A 16,578-nucleotide genomic window follows, 5' to 3' on the forward strand; every position below is an offset into this window, starting at 1 on the left:
GAAAAGAAATCAAGCCTGCCTGAAGAAAAGTGGACAGAGAAGAAGATGCTGTACTTTGCAGACTTCTGAGTGTTGGTTCCTGTTTAAATGAATTCTGTCAAGATTAGAATAATTAAGCATTTGAAGTGAAAAAATCAATCTCCCGTCTGATTTAAAATTATGTTTAAATCAAACAAAGTGTCTTTTACATTTTCAACACTGTATACCGTCTTTGTTGCAACAGTGAGTTATTTTCAGTTAAACTTCTGATTTTAAGTTTAAAAAAAAAAACGTTCAGTTAAATCTATTGAAAATCATGTTTATTGCATGTTCAAGTACAAACAGATCACAGTCACAGTATCCCTCAGAAAACAAATACCCTTCAGCATAAAATAAACCCAGAAACAATAGGGACTGCATGTGAATCAACTCTTCAGCTACAGCTCATATCAGTCTCTTGTAGCTGATTCCAGTCTGTCCTCTCAGCATTTCCCTGCAGACTTTTAGCTGTGTTGACAACTGAGTGCAGGTAGGAGTAGAAGAAGAGAATGTTATCATATTCTCCTTTGTACTCCTGAGTAAGGAAAAGCTCATGGTAGTCCTTGAGGAAATAATAAATAGCCTCATAGTTGCCAGGTAGGTGTCTGGTTTGCCCTTCTGATGGCGCCAGAAACAGGTTTTCCTCGTCTTCAGCTCTACCCGCACGAAACCTGGAAGAGAGCAAACATCAGTCAGGACACACATGCCAACACAATGAAGAGCATGTTTAACAGAATTGTGGGTGAAGTACAATTGCCTCTAATAATCAGCAGAAGTCAGAGGTCTTTGAAATACAGCACAAATGCAATCTTTCATGATTACCTTGCAGTCTCTCATCTGTGCTGATCTTGTTAGTCTGGTTCCATGTGCTGTCAATGAAGACCACCCTCTGGAGAGGATATACCCTTGACTCAGAGCCCTTTGTTTCATCTGGGGTCCCTGAATCAGGAATGTTGTGGGTTCCTTGACCTTCCTCTTTTTTTAGCCTTTTTATGCAGGGTTCATCGGAAGAGTCAGGTAACCTGTCATACAGACACTGCATCATGTCTTAACTGAGACAGCCTCAGGACCAGGGAACACAAGCACCACCTGAGAGCACAAAAAAGAACACATTTGAGGATATACATCATACTATGCAACAAAAAAATCCAAAGAGATGTTTCTTTAATGTGATGTTTCATAAGTGGCTAAAATTAGCACTGAAAGATACACACTTTGATACGAGTGAAAGAACAAGGAAGGACAAAATTGAAAAGATTTGTAATCTGTCAAATACAATGAACCTACATGGCTAATGCATTTGCACCAAAGTCAACTTCATTTGTAAATCATTGCAAATTACAGAAACTAATTACCTGATAAATCAACAACTTTGAAATTGGAATGTTGTCAAGTATGAATTCTGAAAAATTCAGTTCAGACTGTCTTCTAAATCAACAAACATTCCAATCTTATTTTGAATTTAAGTTTGGATCAAAATCAAAGACCAGTTGTACTTTCAGGAATACAATGTAGAAAAAGCAGTAACTGTGAAAATGTAATAAATAGTGACAGTATGAAATAATGACTTGAACGCAGCATTTGAAAAGACAATATATAAATAAAAACAGAGGGTGCATGACAAAGATGATTCATCAATGGATCTAAAATGACATAAGCAGAACTATGGAAAACAAAGAGTACTAGACATGAAACTTTGTTTACACTTTTATTTTTCAAACTAAAAAACTAAAAACTTTGAGCCTCTTAACTGTGAGCAATTTTTCATTTTCATGGTAGTAAACGATTATTAGGGGTATGGACATCTTGAGGCAAAAAAAACCCCAAATCAATACAGGGTTCCCACTCTTTTCCAGAGATCATTTTCCAGAGATCATTTCCAGGACATTTTCATCTAACCCTAATCACAACCCTAACCCTAATCCTAACCCTAACCCTAAACCCAACCCTAACCCAAATCCTAACCCTAATCACAACCCTAACCCAAATCCTAACCCTAATCACAACCCAACCCTAATCACACCCTAACCCTAACCTAATTCTAACCCTAATCCAACCCTAACCCAAATCCTAACCCTAACCCTAATCCAACCCTAACCCTAACCCTAATCACAACCCTAACCCTAATCACAACCCTAACCCTAATCACAACCCTAACCCTAATCACAACCCTAACCCTAATCACAACCCTAACCCTAATCCTAACCCTAACCCTAATCACAACCCTAACCCTAATCACAACCCTAACCCTAATCACAACCCTAACCCTAATCCTAACCTTAACCCTAATCACTACCCTAACCCTAATCACAACCCTAACCCTAATCCTAACCCTAGGATTAGGGTGAGAATGGTTTTGTAACAGAATAAATGCACAAAATTGGTCAATTATAAGGCTGCTCATGAAAACACTGTACCTAAAAGGCTTTTCAACACAAACGATTCGTTTTTTCAAAGTTAAGGTAAAATATACAGCTACAAAAGATCCTAAATTAAGAGCCGTTCGGGAGTCGAAAGAGCCGACTCTTCTTTGGGAGCGGAGTTAAAAGAGCCGGCTCTCTGAAAAGAGACGAACTTCCCATCACTAAAGCACATGCTTACTACCATTTGCACTCTTAGTTGCCCTTGGAACTACTTGTATTGTTAAACGTATCAATGTAAATACTTCAGACCTGTACCATAGTGATTACAGATAACACTTTAATTTGAATCAAGTAAATACCACTTATATACTTTAAACAGAGGGTCATTTCATTCCTTGTGGACTCAACATGACAGCATTTATACTTTTCAAGTATTGATCTTAAACGCTTTCAGAAAATTAACAGTAGCAAGACTCACATATCCCCAACTGAGCTAGAGTACGGTAATTGAGCTCTCAGCCTGCAGAGGAAGTTGTGAGAAACAATAAAACATAAACAATATACCCCCGTTTTCTGTGAATGCATGATTATGAAACGAAGGAGAACAGATGTGAAAAAAGGTTGCGCCGTGTCGCTGTCTTTTCCAGCACAGAGTGCACTCAACTTTCAATGAATGGGGATGTGTTTTGTTAATCGGATCAGGTCGAACGCAGCCATGTTGGAATAATTTTCCAGGACTTTATCTGATTTTCCAGGACATTTGACTTTTTCTCCAATTTTCCATAAAAAGGTCAACTGTTTCCAGGTTTTCCAAGTTTTCCAGGACGGGTGGGAACCCTGCAATAGCATGTTTTTTTTTTTTACTTTTTAAACTTTAAAATAGTTTTTTATTCTTAAGACCAAACTATTTATATGGAACACAATGGGCAGAACAATCAACACTGAAAAAACGTAGTAGTTGCTGCCACAAAAGCTCGCCAACAAAGCTGTTCAGGTTCAATAAACGAACGTTCCCTTAGATGAAAAACAACTAACCTTGTCGTTCTCATAGTCAGGTATGCAGGGTATGTGTATATGGTGACATCGCTGGGTGCGAGAACCTTGGCATGGATCGCAGTGCTCTTTCCATCCGTCTCATTTGGATGCTTGATGATGTCTATCTTCACAGGAAGCTTAACACAATGTACAACAAGCAGAGAGAGCCAGATTCAGGACAGTAACATCTCAGGTACAACATGTGGAACATTTCCTATCTCACATGAAAGACATGACTTAACATTTTCCAGCACATTGGATACTACTAACACAGCAGCTCCAGAGCTGAAGGCGTCTCTTTCAAAGAACAATCAAGTGAGTCCTAACCTCTTACTGACCTTGATTAAAGGGATCTCTTGCTGGGTGACACCCACTAATGAACAGCATGTGTAGCAGAAGAACATCCTTGATCCCCCACATTTAGAGCACTTCAACCTGCCTCTCTGCTGCGCTTTCTTCAGTACTTCATGTGATGCCAATTTTAGACCTTGGAGAGGCTCCTTGGCAAGTTCACAAGCATCTGATGAATCACTGGAGACTGTTGTTTTGTCACGGCAACTAGGATGGAGACGCTGGTCTTGATCCAGGCTACTCATGCTTGCTCTTTTAATGTTGACAGACCGGTGCCGGAGTATGCGGGTTGCATTCATAGCTGCACAACAATTAAAAAAACAAACACAGAAAATGTTAAGAGACAGAAATAATCCAGTGTTTATTTAACTTAAAAAGTCAGGCACACTGTCATGTGGAGAAGACATAAATCAAGAGAGGGGCTGATATTTAGAAGGTCATACAGGAGTCGGAAAAATGAGTCACTGAGTTGGGGAAATATTTAGTATGTTAATGTTGTGACAAGATTGGGCAATTCAAGAATTTCTACCAAGTCCGGTTGCCTTTCGGATCAAGTCTTGATTTAACATGACCTGGATGAATGAGATCAAGATGAATGAGTGTCTGACTTTAGTTTTTGTATTATTTGTATTAATATGTTTTTTTGCTTTTTTCCAGGTTACAAAGATACATCGCCGTGATGTACAATAATTAAAAATTCACATTAATGTCACATTTTTTCAATATTTCAATACTTTTCAGTATCATGAGCTTTAAATGGTACAATATATTTTACTTTTTAACCTCTGATAGCATTAAAAGCACAATGCTTCTGGAAGAAAAAAATCAGGACTACACTCATATTTTTAACCCAAAGCTGCCGTGAGCAACGGAGAGAGAGCAGCTCTGGTAATCAAACTAAAGATGAAGTAAAGACAGAGTGTGTGTGAAGAGCAAATAAAGCCATAATACTAAGGAGTACGATGTTCATTTCTAATGCTGTCATAGCGGTTACGTTCTAATGATCCTATTAAGAAATCCACTACTCTGCAAACATGCAGAGATGCTGGATTCTGTTTGTCTGCAGCCCTTGATTGCGCACTCCATCCTGTGTTCTGTGTGTGTGTGCTTCTGTTCCCTTCTGCTCATCGTCACACCTGCAGCTCCCACAGAGCCCAGACACAACCAAAAGTGCTCTGGTTCACAGCTCAGCAAATACCAATGTTTTCTAAGTCCTTTAGGCATCTCAGAACGATGCACATGTTAGGTTTTTGTCTGCTGCAGACAAGACAGAGAGCAGGGGAGAGACCTGGATCCTGTGTGCTCTAATAGTCCGGACCTGTGGACTGTTGACAGGGAGCTTCTCGCTGCACAATAATGCCATAAAATGTCTAAATGAGAAACTGAAAATACAGGGGGACCGTAGATTTAGCAAGTACACACACCACCACCATACATTACACCGGATCAATACATATCTATTTGAAAAACTGTATTTACTATGCTCTTCTTTACTATTAGAGAAGGCCAAATGTTGGTCATGTTTACTTTTACCAGCACCATTAACAGTGGGGTGCTAAAGTACATTTCCAGAGTTTTGGTGCGCAGGAGTATTTTTTTTTTTTACACAGTATTGAAACAGGTACCGATGTAGTTTGATTTTACTAGCGTCATTCTGGAGTTTCAAATTCTATCACATCATATCATGACAACCCTAGTCCACGTTAAAGCTGATCTTATGGTAGAAGCAAGCGGCAAACTCCGGTCTCAAACGATGAAGCCAATGCGGAAGTGATATAAACTGCAATACATCGAAAATCCGCTTGAGGCTGGCTGCAGAAACACCGGAAACCACATAGATATGAATGGGAAAAAGACGATCTTTGCAGCATTAATAAACATGTTTACAGCCTGGTTCAAAAACGTCTTGGCCCTACAACGCTAATCTCTCTAATGGCACACACTGTACGGGGGGTGAATTTTTTTCTAACGTGACGGTTAAGAAGATATTAAGATTATGAGTTTTGCCCAAATAAGGACATGACTGACGTGACTCCCGGTCGGGAACACACAGCCATTGGCTAAGAGACTCACACTACGTCACACTCTGCCTAGTTGAGTTCTGCATTACCAATATGGCTGCTGCCGTCGATTCGCTTCAAAACAGCTCTCAGGAACAGATGGGTGATGTCACGGATACTACGTCCATATTTTATACAGTCTATGGGTAGAAGCCTTTTCTAAAGGTGCCTCTGCTCAGAAACTAGAGGGCTGATAAACTCACTCTTCTTCTTTTATTTTTCTTCACCTGGCTAATATGCGTGTGTCTCTGTATGTGTATGAGTCATTACTTTACAGGCATATTTTCTGTACATATGTTTTTTCATCATGGCTGCTGTTTTAATCATTGTTGTGTTGTAACTTTGCAACCTGTATGCAACCTTATCTGACAATTTTATCAAATGTAAAACGACCAGCTGTTGTCTCTCTGCCAACATAAACCACAATAACAAACTACAGATCTATTATCAGCATTCCTCCTGTATCATAAATTCATTAACTCTCGAAAAAGATCCTGACATCTGATCATTTCACACCCAGTGACATCAGCCAGCCAGAGAAAACAAGAAATTACTTTTGAGAGGGAGGGGCTTGTTGCACCACACCGTAAGCCACAAGACCGTAAGTAAATTAGCTGATTATTAAATGAATTTCTATCTGATATGACGGCCCTTAAAGTCATGGAAAAAGAAAATACAAATACACTTCTTAAGTTATGAAGAAGAACACAATCTACAGGAGAAAAGCTGTAACTTTTCGGTTATTTTATTTTATTATTATTATTATTTCATCCATCTGTCATTTCCTTTTTAAGCTTGTTTTCTATTCTTTGTTGAACATGCATTCTTTTTTTTTTTTTTTTTTTCATTTTTAAGATTCATATTCCTTGTTGTGTTTGTATATACTTTCTTGTTTAATAGATAGAAAATAAATACGTCCCTCAGCAGGGGTGTCGTAGTGGGGGAAAAGTGGGACGGACTACCCTAGTGCCCAAGTGGGGAGGGGGGCCCTCCATGGGCCTGAATAAAATGTGTTTTCTGCTACGCTTTTGTTTTGTTTTGTTATAACTGCAATAAGATAACTAAAATTGTCGGAATAAATAAACAAATGTTCAGAATTCCTTTCTGGAATTTCTCTCCGGCTCCATGAGATGCGCGTCTCATGCCTAAAGTGGGGAATTGTCATATTTTCACAGCATCAAGTGTGGCTTAATCCGATTGAAAGTAAACTGTAGGTTTTTAGAGTTTCATTTTACTTCACGAGTTTAGATTATACCATATAATGCCCCTTGATATATTCAACAAGTCACTTGGCTTCAAATAATCTCGTTAGAGAGGTGGACAGTCTGAAGGTCAATATTGTGCAGTTACATTTTGAGAAATGTAAAATAAATAACATTGATATGTAGCTTAGATTTGAGTCAGTTAACCAGGAAAGTTCTAAGAATATATTTTTGTATAATGCAAATAAACCAGTATCATAGAAGCAATGTTATATTTTGTAGGGTTGGCTGTGGTGATGGGGCCCAATGAGATATCTTTTCAGGGGGCCCAGACTTCCTGGCGACGCCCCTGTCCCTCAGGATGAAGAGTTTTGTCACACTGCAGAACCAGAACCAGTATGAGGACGGATTAAAACTTTCACGAGACAAGCTTTGCCTTGGTAAGAGAACACGTGATACACAGTCAGTAAAGAGCAGTTATCTGCTATCACTACACAATTAGCATTTCTGTTTCAGAGCGCAGCATGCTGTTAACACCGATCTGTATATAGCTAAATATCTCTTCTCAGAAACATCTGACCCGATTCGTGCTCAACAGGTGCCCCAGTGAACCCTTTGAGGTCCAGTCCACATCATCTGATCCATGCTGTAAGGCTAGCTCCTGTTAGCAAGCTGGTCGCATGCTAAACCTTTGTGGACTCGACAACACACAGCTGTATTAACCGGCTGAACGGAGAGCAAGGAGACATGAATACAAACATTTCAACATGGTAAACTGTTGTTCAGGAGCTTCTAACATACCACGAAAACGCATCTACCGGTAAGCAGTGAAATGATGTTCCACAGCCATGACAGCGTGAGCGTCTTCTTCTACGCCGGAAGTTCAGTTCAGTACATAGAAGGAGGAGCAAATGTCGCTAAGCAACGAACTCCGAACGTTCGCTGTTGGTCAGCGACCTCACCTGCAGAGCAAGAGGGTAGATGAAGTGCACAGAAGGGACTCACCTCAGGTAGGTTTGCCAACTTTCTCACTACTAAATAAGGGACAGGTGCACGGTGCCATGGTGGTGTGAGCATGATGTGTGAATTTAACATGATGAAAACACTCCCTTTTAAGTTATGTTCGCTTGTTTTATTCATTCATTAATTCATACGAATTTAATTTGCTCACTTCAGTGTTTGACAACACAACATATCTGATACACATCTTTACAAAACAGAGTATACACTGTCCGTGAACAAACAGGAGCAGGAAGAAGAAAAACTTATAGAACCTGCCCCTCCCCTTAATCACAACATTATCTACCAGTAAACCAGTAATCACCTTCTCTTTCCACCAAACATCAAATTTAACAATGAACACTGAAACAATCAAATACAGATTTACTGGATGAGTTTGTACTTTACCTCTTAACATTCTTTTAAAATGTAAAATATTAGAGCAGCATTTTATATCATCATCCAGAGAATTCCAAAGTTTAACTCCACAAACTGAAACACACATTTGCTTTAATGTAGTGGGTGCGTATGGACTTTTGAAACTAAATTTCCGTCTATGAGCCTCCTCATGAGATGTAAACACAAACAACTTATGTAAGTTTTCAGGTAATAATCTGTTTCTGGCTTTAAACATAAATAATAATGTTTTAAAGTGATCTTTACATTTCAACAAATATGAGCTGATAAACAAACTGTTAGTATGTTCTCTAACATTTTAGAGACAGTATTACAACAGATCACCAAGCACATGTATTGGGATACAAACACTTCAGTTCTCTTATGTTTTTTAGGTTGCTACCTCACAGAAAATATGAAGTGAATGACCAATGACATTGTTTAATGAATCATTTTTGCTAAACCAGAGTACATAAACTGATACAAGACTGTGTGTAACAGTCCCTTACCACCTGACACGGTGACGACATGTTCCAACTGTCCAATATTAACTTTAATTGATAATAATGGTAGTATCAATATTATGTCTCTATTTCTTGTTATCTCAGTTTATTAAATTTTTTCATACTTAACTTTTGAAGTTTAGTCATTTAAGAGCAATTGTTGAATTTCATCACAAAGCCTAAGTAATACCTTGTTTTATCTATTTAGTATGTTGTACACTTTTTTCAGCTGTTGAAATAATTAAAGGAAAATTAACGTTATTGTCAAATTAAAATGTTAACTGAGTCCTATTATAGTAATTGTACCACTACAGTAGACATTTTCAAGATCTTAGATGCTTGTGCCCTCTCTTGATGCACTTGTAGGTGTTTCACAGATAGTGGTTCCCCAGTACGGCCTGTCAAAACCTTAACGGTTATACTTCCGTGAAAATAGTCTTCAATATTAATATGAATTTGTCTTGTTCTAAGCCAGATGTGCTTTGAATGATGTAAAGCAGATTGTTCTGTATCAGATTTCAAAGATACCTAAGCTGTCACACTTCTTATGAAACACAATCGCATGCAGACTTGCATGGCAAACAGATGTGTATCGAATGAAACGTTCCGTTGTCTGATATTAGATTTCACACAATCACAAACCTGAAAAATGTGTACTTTGTGCAAGGCTTAAAAATCATGGCATTGGAACACAATTTATCAATATCTGTCAAGTTCTATCTATCTATCTATCTATCTATCTATCTATCTATCTATCTATCTATCTATCTATCTATCTATCTATCTATCTATCTATCTATCTATCTATCTATTTACCTACCTACCTACCTACCTACCTACCTACCCACCCACCCATCCATCCATCCATCCATCCATCCATCCATCCACTCACAAAAGCAGACATGTATGAATGTGACAATGATAACAGAATACTGTGCATCCCAAGTAGTCGAGTAAAAAAATAAAAAATAAAATTCCTTTTTTCAATTTTATAGTTGAACATAGAAAAAAACATGACATATCTACCTAAAAAAATCTATATATGATTATAATAGTAATATATTAATACAATAAATACAATAGAATGAATAAATAATTAAAAAATAAATGAATAAATTGTAAATAATAATAATAAAAAGGAGACAAACAGACATGGGAGGTGGGGGGTCATTAATCGGGAGGCAAAAACTTCAGAGTGTTGAAGAAGGATAGAAAGGATAGCCACCTATCTTAAAACTCCAGCGTTGCCTCAAAGTGAGTAATCGTATCTTCTCTAGTTTTAGAAAAGACATGACATCTTTGAGCCATTGAGTGCTGGAAGGAGCTCTGGTGGGCTTCCAGTGAAAAAGAAGTCAACGTCTCGCTAATAAGGAAGTGAAAACTGTAACATCTAATTGCTTTCGAGGTGTGAACTCCCGGATTCTTAACAGTGGTACTGGTGCATCTAAGGCAGTATAATTGAGTGTCATCTGCATAACAGTGAAAATGTATGGAGTGCTTCTTCCTCGGGATATTATCTGGAGGAAGTATAAGGTGAAAAGAATCGGTCCAAACACTAAACCTTGTGGAACTCCATGACTGACCTTGGTATGCTCAGATGACTCTTTAAGGGCTTTCCTGTCATCAAGCAGGCGTTATTGTTTCGGATCTAGGCGCTTATTATTTGTCTTTTCTTCATTATTGGCCCAAGTTCATCAGTCACTTTTCCCTACACAGGGTCAGCTCTCTTAAATGTGAAGCTTCAGTTTCTATTGACATGATTGCCTGATTATGCTTTGAACTGTCTCATGGTCTTTGTACCCCGTATTGTTTTGCATGAAGTTGTCAAACAGCTAGACACAACAGTATTATTGTGGTTGAAGAAGGTTAAAGAAATATGAATGGATTAACTGTTCCTGACATATCTTATCATGAAAATTCATTCATGTGTCCTTGTTTTCTGTGTAGTCTGACACAGCGGAAGAAAGAACAAACCGTCTGACCACATTCAGGAATGTTTGTTTTACTGTTGACAGGAGGCCAGATACAATTCTAAGAAACTATTTGCAATACATTGTGTTCCTTTGTACTCTATGGTTATAACCACAAACTACATACCCCACAATGCTGCTTTGTATGCATGCATTTTTATATTTGACAGTGTGACTCCTTCAACAGTATTGCTGTATGTTTTTCAGGTATGAAGGCCAAACTATTTTCACAGATGGACAGAATCTGAGGTCATCACAGCAGCTCAGGTTGAATGAAGAAGGGAGCCCAGCTCATGGTGAGAGATATATTTACAGTCTGCCTTTGCATTTCCATCTGTATACATAATATGTGATCAACTGTTGTCAGTATCTGGACACCATTGTAAAGAAGGATTCTCCCACTGTGTTCAATGAGAATTGAGATAAATGATGATGATTATAACATATTGTACTTTTAAAGATATCTTGTGCTGTCTAGATAGCTATAATCAGTTTTTAAGACAACTAAATCGTTATGATGCATCCTTATGGAAAATGGTACACTTTTTCATTGCATCTGATCAAGCGACAATCTCCGGCCGCGGGAATTGAAGCCAATGCAGAAGTGTTAAATATTGCAGTTCTTCGAGTGTCTGCTTGAGACTGGCTCCAGAAGTACCAGAAACCACATACACACCAATTCAAAAAAGCTGATCTTTACAGCAGAAATTAACATGTTTACAGCCTGGAACAAAAGACGAGTGTAGTCTGGATAGCTTAATTTCTCGATCGGCACACACTGTGAGGGGCGGTAATTTCGAAGATATTGAAATTACGAGTTTTTCATTATGAGAGGCACAGCTGACTTGATTGACAGGCGGGAACACTGTAGCTGTTGGCTAGGAGGCTTAAAGCCCGCCTCTTTACCTCACACTAGCTCGACAGCAGCAATATGGCTCCCGCCGACGGTTGGCTTCAGAAACAGATGAGTGACGTCATGGATACTACGTCTATTATTCATACAGTCTATGCATCTGATACAATCAAATCTATGAGGCACGCTGTTTTAGCCAAGGAAAACACATTTAAGTTGCCATTAAAACAGCAAAGATCCCCCAGATTAGTGAAGTTCACAGCAGACACTCGTACTGTGAGAAGTTTATGACTGTTAGTGTTTGTTTTGTTTTCTCTCACTGATCTCAAGACTTATAGTGCAGCCTGTCATCAGGGAAAGCTCTCAAAGGTACGGGTTCACACAGAATATCTGGATTAATGGTTTTAAAACTCAACCGTCAGACAGCATGCCAATATAAGAGCTCTTACTGCTGTCATTGTGGTTATCTTGATTAATAAAATGTGATTAAAACTCAGCATATAAAATGTGATCCCTCTTAAACAGAGTTCACAGTTTCTGTTCCATGCTCGTTGTGTTTCTTGGTGCGAGGCATTGACACATCCTTTGCAGTAATATTTCTTCATCTTTATTCCTATTTCATTTTAACGACCAGTTCTGTCTTCTTCTTACTGGAACAAGTTTGCTTAGTAATCCCTCTAAAAGGCTATAAACAGAGCACTGATTTAGACCACCAGATTCTTGACTTGTGCTACTTTACCAAATGTGAAAGCAATTGTGACTCATTTGTTGTGGACCATTTTCTGATTTTGAAGAGATTGAAGATTTTGAACACTACACATACTAGATTTGAAGACAAGATCATTGCTCTCAAATAGTAGGGTTAGGGTTACAATGACTTACAATGAAATGCATCATCCACTCACTTTTACAACCTGACACGATCATTTCATCGACTACAGGTACACTTGGACACATTCATTATGTTCATGTTTAAGACAGTTATCTCGCTGCCAGAGATACAAGTTTTATGTCTATTTGATGATGACCTAAGTGGTGACTGAAAAAGCTAGTGTTCTAAAATGTTGTTGATTATTGTAAACATCTTTATTTTTCCGAACTCATTGCCTTTCTTTGTGGATTACATGAGCTTTCAGGGAAAGCGTGACACAATGATTCAATGTTTAGGGGGTTCCGTACGAGGGGTCTGCAAACACAGAATTCCCCACATTGCATAACCACAGATTTCCTCTGTGGAAATGAAGGTTTATGGCCCCGAAATGTATCAAGTTCAGCTGCGTGTTCCCCCTCCCCCCTGGGGCCTCCCTCTTCTCCAGCTGCCCCAAGACCACCTCTCCACTTCGCACGAGACTCCCCAGCCTCTCTCCCTGTTTATCTTCACTTGCTTTTCTTTTCTCATCCTTCCCCCTGTTGTTTGCCTCTCTCTGTCTTTCCCTGCAGTTCTCTTCACAGCGAGTGTCAGACTTCCCTCAACCCCTCTACAGACGTTTTTCTTGTTTGCACATGCTGTTTGTAATATGGGACACATGGTGTTCTGTGTTCATGCTTCCACACAAATACAAATGTAATACTGCTGCTCTGAAATATTTTAATGAATAACAAATCATTGCTGCAGAGTCATTATTCATCTGAGTTGGTTCCTCAAACTGCGTAGTAGCGTTATTTAAACAGGAATTTAAGACGAATAAACATTTAAACAATAAAACTACTCAAAACTGGTACAGCTGTTTGTAAAACTGTCCTGTCTCTGGGCTGTAAAATCATGGCAGATGTGCTATCAGCTAATATAAAACTCAAGATTCCATTAATCAACTCAACTCAACTCAAACTTTATTTATAGAGCATGTTTAAAACAACCGGGGTTGACCAAAGTGGTGTACAGATCAAAAACTTAATGACTTCATTTGGTAAGTAATTATCCAAATGTAATTATTAATAATACATAATAAAAACAGTTCAGACATGCTGTTTAAAGACTACAGTGATGTTACAAGACAATATTTTTAACTGCTTAGAAACTCTGTGTCATGTCTGGCAAGAGTCAGGCCAGTTTTGTAATTTGGCTATTTTATACCTGTAATGCACAGCAGATGAAGCAAAGTGGATGGGAATCCCTCATTTTGTAAAAGAAAAAAAGTACCAAGATGATTTGTGATTTCAGGAGCATTTTATTAAACAAAATCTGCGGGTCCTGGGACACCTTGTAAGAATAATTTATGTGTCTGGCGTGACTGTGTTGCGTCTTTTTTCTCTTGGAAGTCTGTAGCTTCACATCTATGACAGTTTTCTCTCATTTTCTTTGGCTTCAGCCTCTCCTGGTCGTTTTGGGAATACACAGCCTTGAGTCTGAAATGTGTTTACATTTTGAGCATGTTACAAATTATCTGCTAAGACTAACTTTGCGTGACTTGGCAGAAGCCTTCACCTTGCTCAGATGTTGTTTGGGTCAAACGTATTTCAGGGGTTGGCTCTCTCAATTTGACTGTCTTTATCTGACAGGGGTTCTCCAAGCCAGATGTGAACTCAGGCAAAAGGTAAACCTTATGTCTGCCTTAGTGTGTATGTGTATGTGCCTGCACACGTGTTAATATGTATTATTTGTATGAGCTTATGGTGAAGGCAACCTGCCAATATGTCTGCAGTGTTTTTTTTGTCCTGATGAGACTCCACTTCCATTTAATGTGATTTAAACTCAGAGGGAGTCAATGAGACACTTGACCCTGTAGATGTATTTTTATCTTCAATCATAAATTAATAGATTTATCCCTGAGTTGTATTACCACATCTCAACCTCCCTTATCAGGCTGAGTGATCTCATTCATGTTCGTCATGCATCCAATATTGTCTATGGACATGGAGTTTTCCCAAATGTTTCTTTGCAATGTGTCTTCAATCTTCTTTAAGAAAACATCAACAGATTTGATTATCTTGTCATTAAACCTGCTAAGCTGGGAAATGGACTGCTTAATATCTCCTGAGGATTGCGGTTATATCTGTATTTGAAACACTAGTTGCTCAATGTGAAATATATTTTCTCTAAAAACACACTTAAAGGCTACTTAACTGTAACTGTAACTGTATCAAATGATATTTAAAGATCAGGCGCAGGCTCACAAGGGTCAGCATCACAGTAAATAACACCTCATACTTTGATCATACTACAGTTTTATGTTTTGTCAAAATCACCAGAGATTTAAGAGTTTCAGAATTTGTGCAGTCCCATATTTTTATGAATATTGGATATCATGCAAGTAGTAAAATAAACATTTGTTTCTTCCATCTGATTTATTGAGCTTTTTAGGGTGTGTTGGATTTTAAACCACAAATAAAACAGAACAGAATGATCTCTTCATCTTGCTCCAGAACTTGCTTCTTAGCTTTGTCATTCATTGCAGAAAAATGATTTACTGCCTTATGTTGCACGAAATATTTTCTAGTAATGAAACAAATTACTTTAGATACTGTGAAAGGCATTAGTATGACCAAATCTACTAAAATCATCACTGCGTACTGTTGTACATCACCAGGTGTCTGGTGTGAAATAGTACCTTACTGATGTGCAGAGTGGATGTTGAAGGAAGAACTAATACCGGCTACTTTTTCCTAAATGTCAGACGACAGCAGGAAAAAGTGTTTGTGAATTTTGGAAAAATTGATGTCAGTGCCTACTTTCTAAAGAATGAGTACGTTGGCAAATGCTTGTTAACATTTCAAGATGATCACCATATCCTTAAGCAACAGGTAAAATAACATCTTATAAACAATAATGCACAATTGTCTTTTCTTGTCCAAAGCATCATCATCCCAGGTCAAGGAATACCAACACAATTACACTGCCCCTCTTTTGGCTTTCATTAAAGTACAAGTTAGCATTTGTTTAGTGTTAGATAATAGGTACCCTTTAGCATCTGTTTCAAGGTACCCTTTGGAATCTGTTTGAGGTCTATTTTCTTCCTTTCTCACACAGACATCAAAGTGTTTAGGGAAACCTTTGGTATCTGTCTCAAGTTAGGTATTCCTCCTTTTTCTAAAACGCAGGTGGATCAGTTTAAAGATACCTTTGTGGATGCTATAAGATGTTTTTATTCATGTCCAAAACACGGTTATGTTTGTACAAGATCACCTTTAGTGTCTGTTCACTGGTATTTTAGTTCTATATAAAACATGATTGTGCCGAAGGTAATCTTTAGTGTCTGTGTTCTTCCTCTCCAACTCTTTGAATCTTCTGTTTGGTTTGGTTTTTGGCAATAAAACTAACTGGAAAAGTTTTTAAAGACATCATGTGGGATTTAAATTCTGACTCATTGTTGACTTTTTGTTCTTTTCCACAGAACTCCTGTGTTGTTTGACCCATCTATTGTCCCTGACTGCTAGCCTAAGCTGACTTTGTTGGTCTTTGAACAATGTCACCTCTGTCCACCTCAGGTAAGACTTACAAAGTCTCTGAAAACTATAGGTGCTATTTCCCACAACCTTACATTACTTTTAACTTGTAGAAGTTCAGGGAATTAAACCACCCTAACTTAATATGCTATTTCCTGTGAGTTTTTGAAGGCCCCCTTGTGGTCAAACAAAGAAAAAAAAAACTCAAATGCAATCTGAAACTATTGAGTGGTGAGACACAGTTGAATAGGAAATGATCTTGGTAAAACAATGCACATTGTGATGAAAAGGATCATGTAACTTGTGATTTATATATCATCTTCGAAGAAAACAAACCATGAATGATGAGGTACCACATGTTATTGCTTGTATTAGGATATTGCAGTTATATCATGTAGATTGAGTTAGGCTCTGAGTTTGAAATTAGAAGATGATAAGTTATTGT

At 38.1% G+C, this 16,578-nt stretch overlaps 2 protein-coding genes across 4 annotated transcripts in view; one reads left to right on the forward strand and one right to left on the reverse strand.

Annotated features, from left to right (window-relative positions):
• Positions 1 to 277: 277 nt before the first annotated feature.
• dtwd1 (DTW domain containing 1) lies at positions 278 to 7,993 on the reverse strand. Its single transcript, XM_034679763.1, is given in 8 exon segments — positions 278 to 606; positions 609 to 689; positions 841 to 1,068; positions 1,071 to 1,107; positions 3,417 to 3,448; positions 3,451 to 3,553; positions 3,755 to 4,068; positions 7,831 to 7,993. Coding segments are annotated over 8 exon segments (1,002 nt in total). The 5' UTR covers positions 7,844 to 7,993; the 3' UTR covers positions 278 to 412.
• The window catches only part of cops2 (COP9 signalosome subunit 2), a 55,379-nt gene continuing 46,719 nt past the window's right edge, over positions 7,919 to 16,578 (forward strand). For 2 of the 3 annotated variants that reach the window (XM_034679759.1, XM_034679760.1), the window contains exons 1-3: positions 7,919 to 8,039; positions 11,105 to 11,193; positions 16,082 to 16,175. The gene's annotated coding sequence lies outside the window, so the exon portion shown is untranslated. Of the gene's footprint in view, positions 8,040 to 11,104; positions 11,194 to 12,080; positions 12,120 to 16,081; positions 16,176 to 16,578 lie in introns of all 3 variants that reach the window. The other variant, XM_034679761.1, reaches the window with a different exon arrangement.

This window comes from Notolabrus celidotus, chromosome 3 (genome assembly GCF_009762535.1).
Source record: "Notolabrus celidotus isolate fNotCel1 chromosome 3, fNotCel1.pri, whole genome shotgun sequence".
NCBI lineage: Eukaryota > Metazoa > Chordata > Actinopteri > Labriformes > Labridae > Notolabrus > Notolabrus celidotus.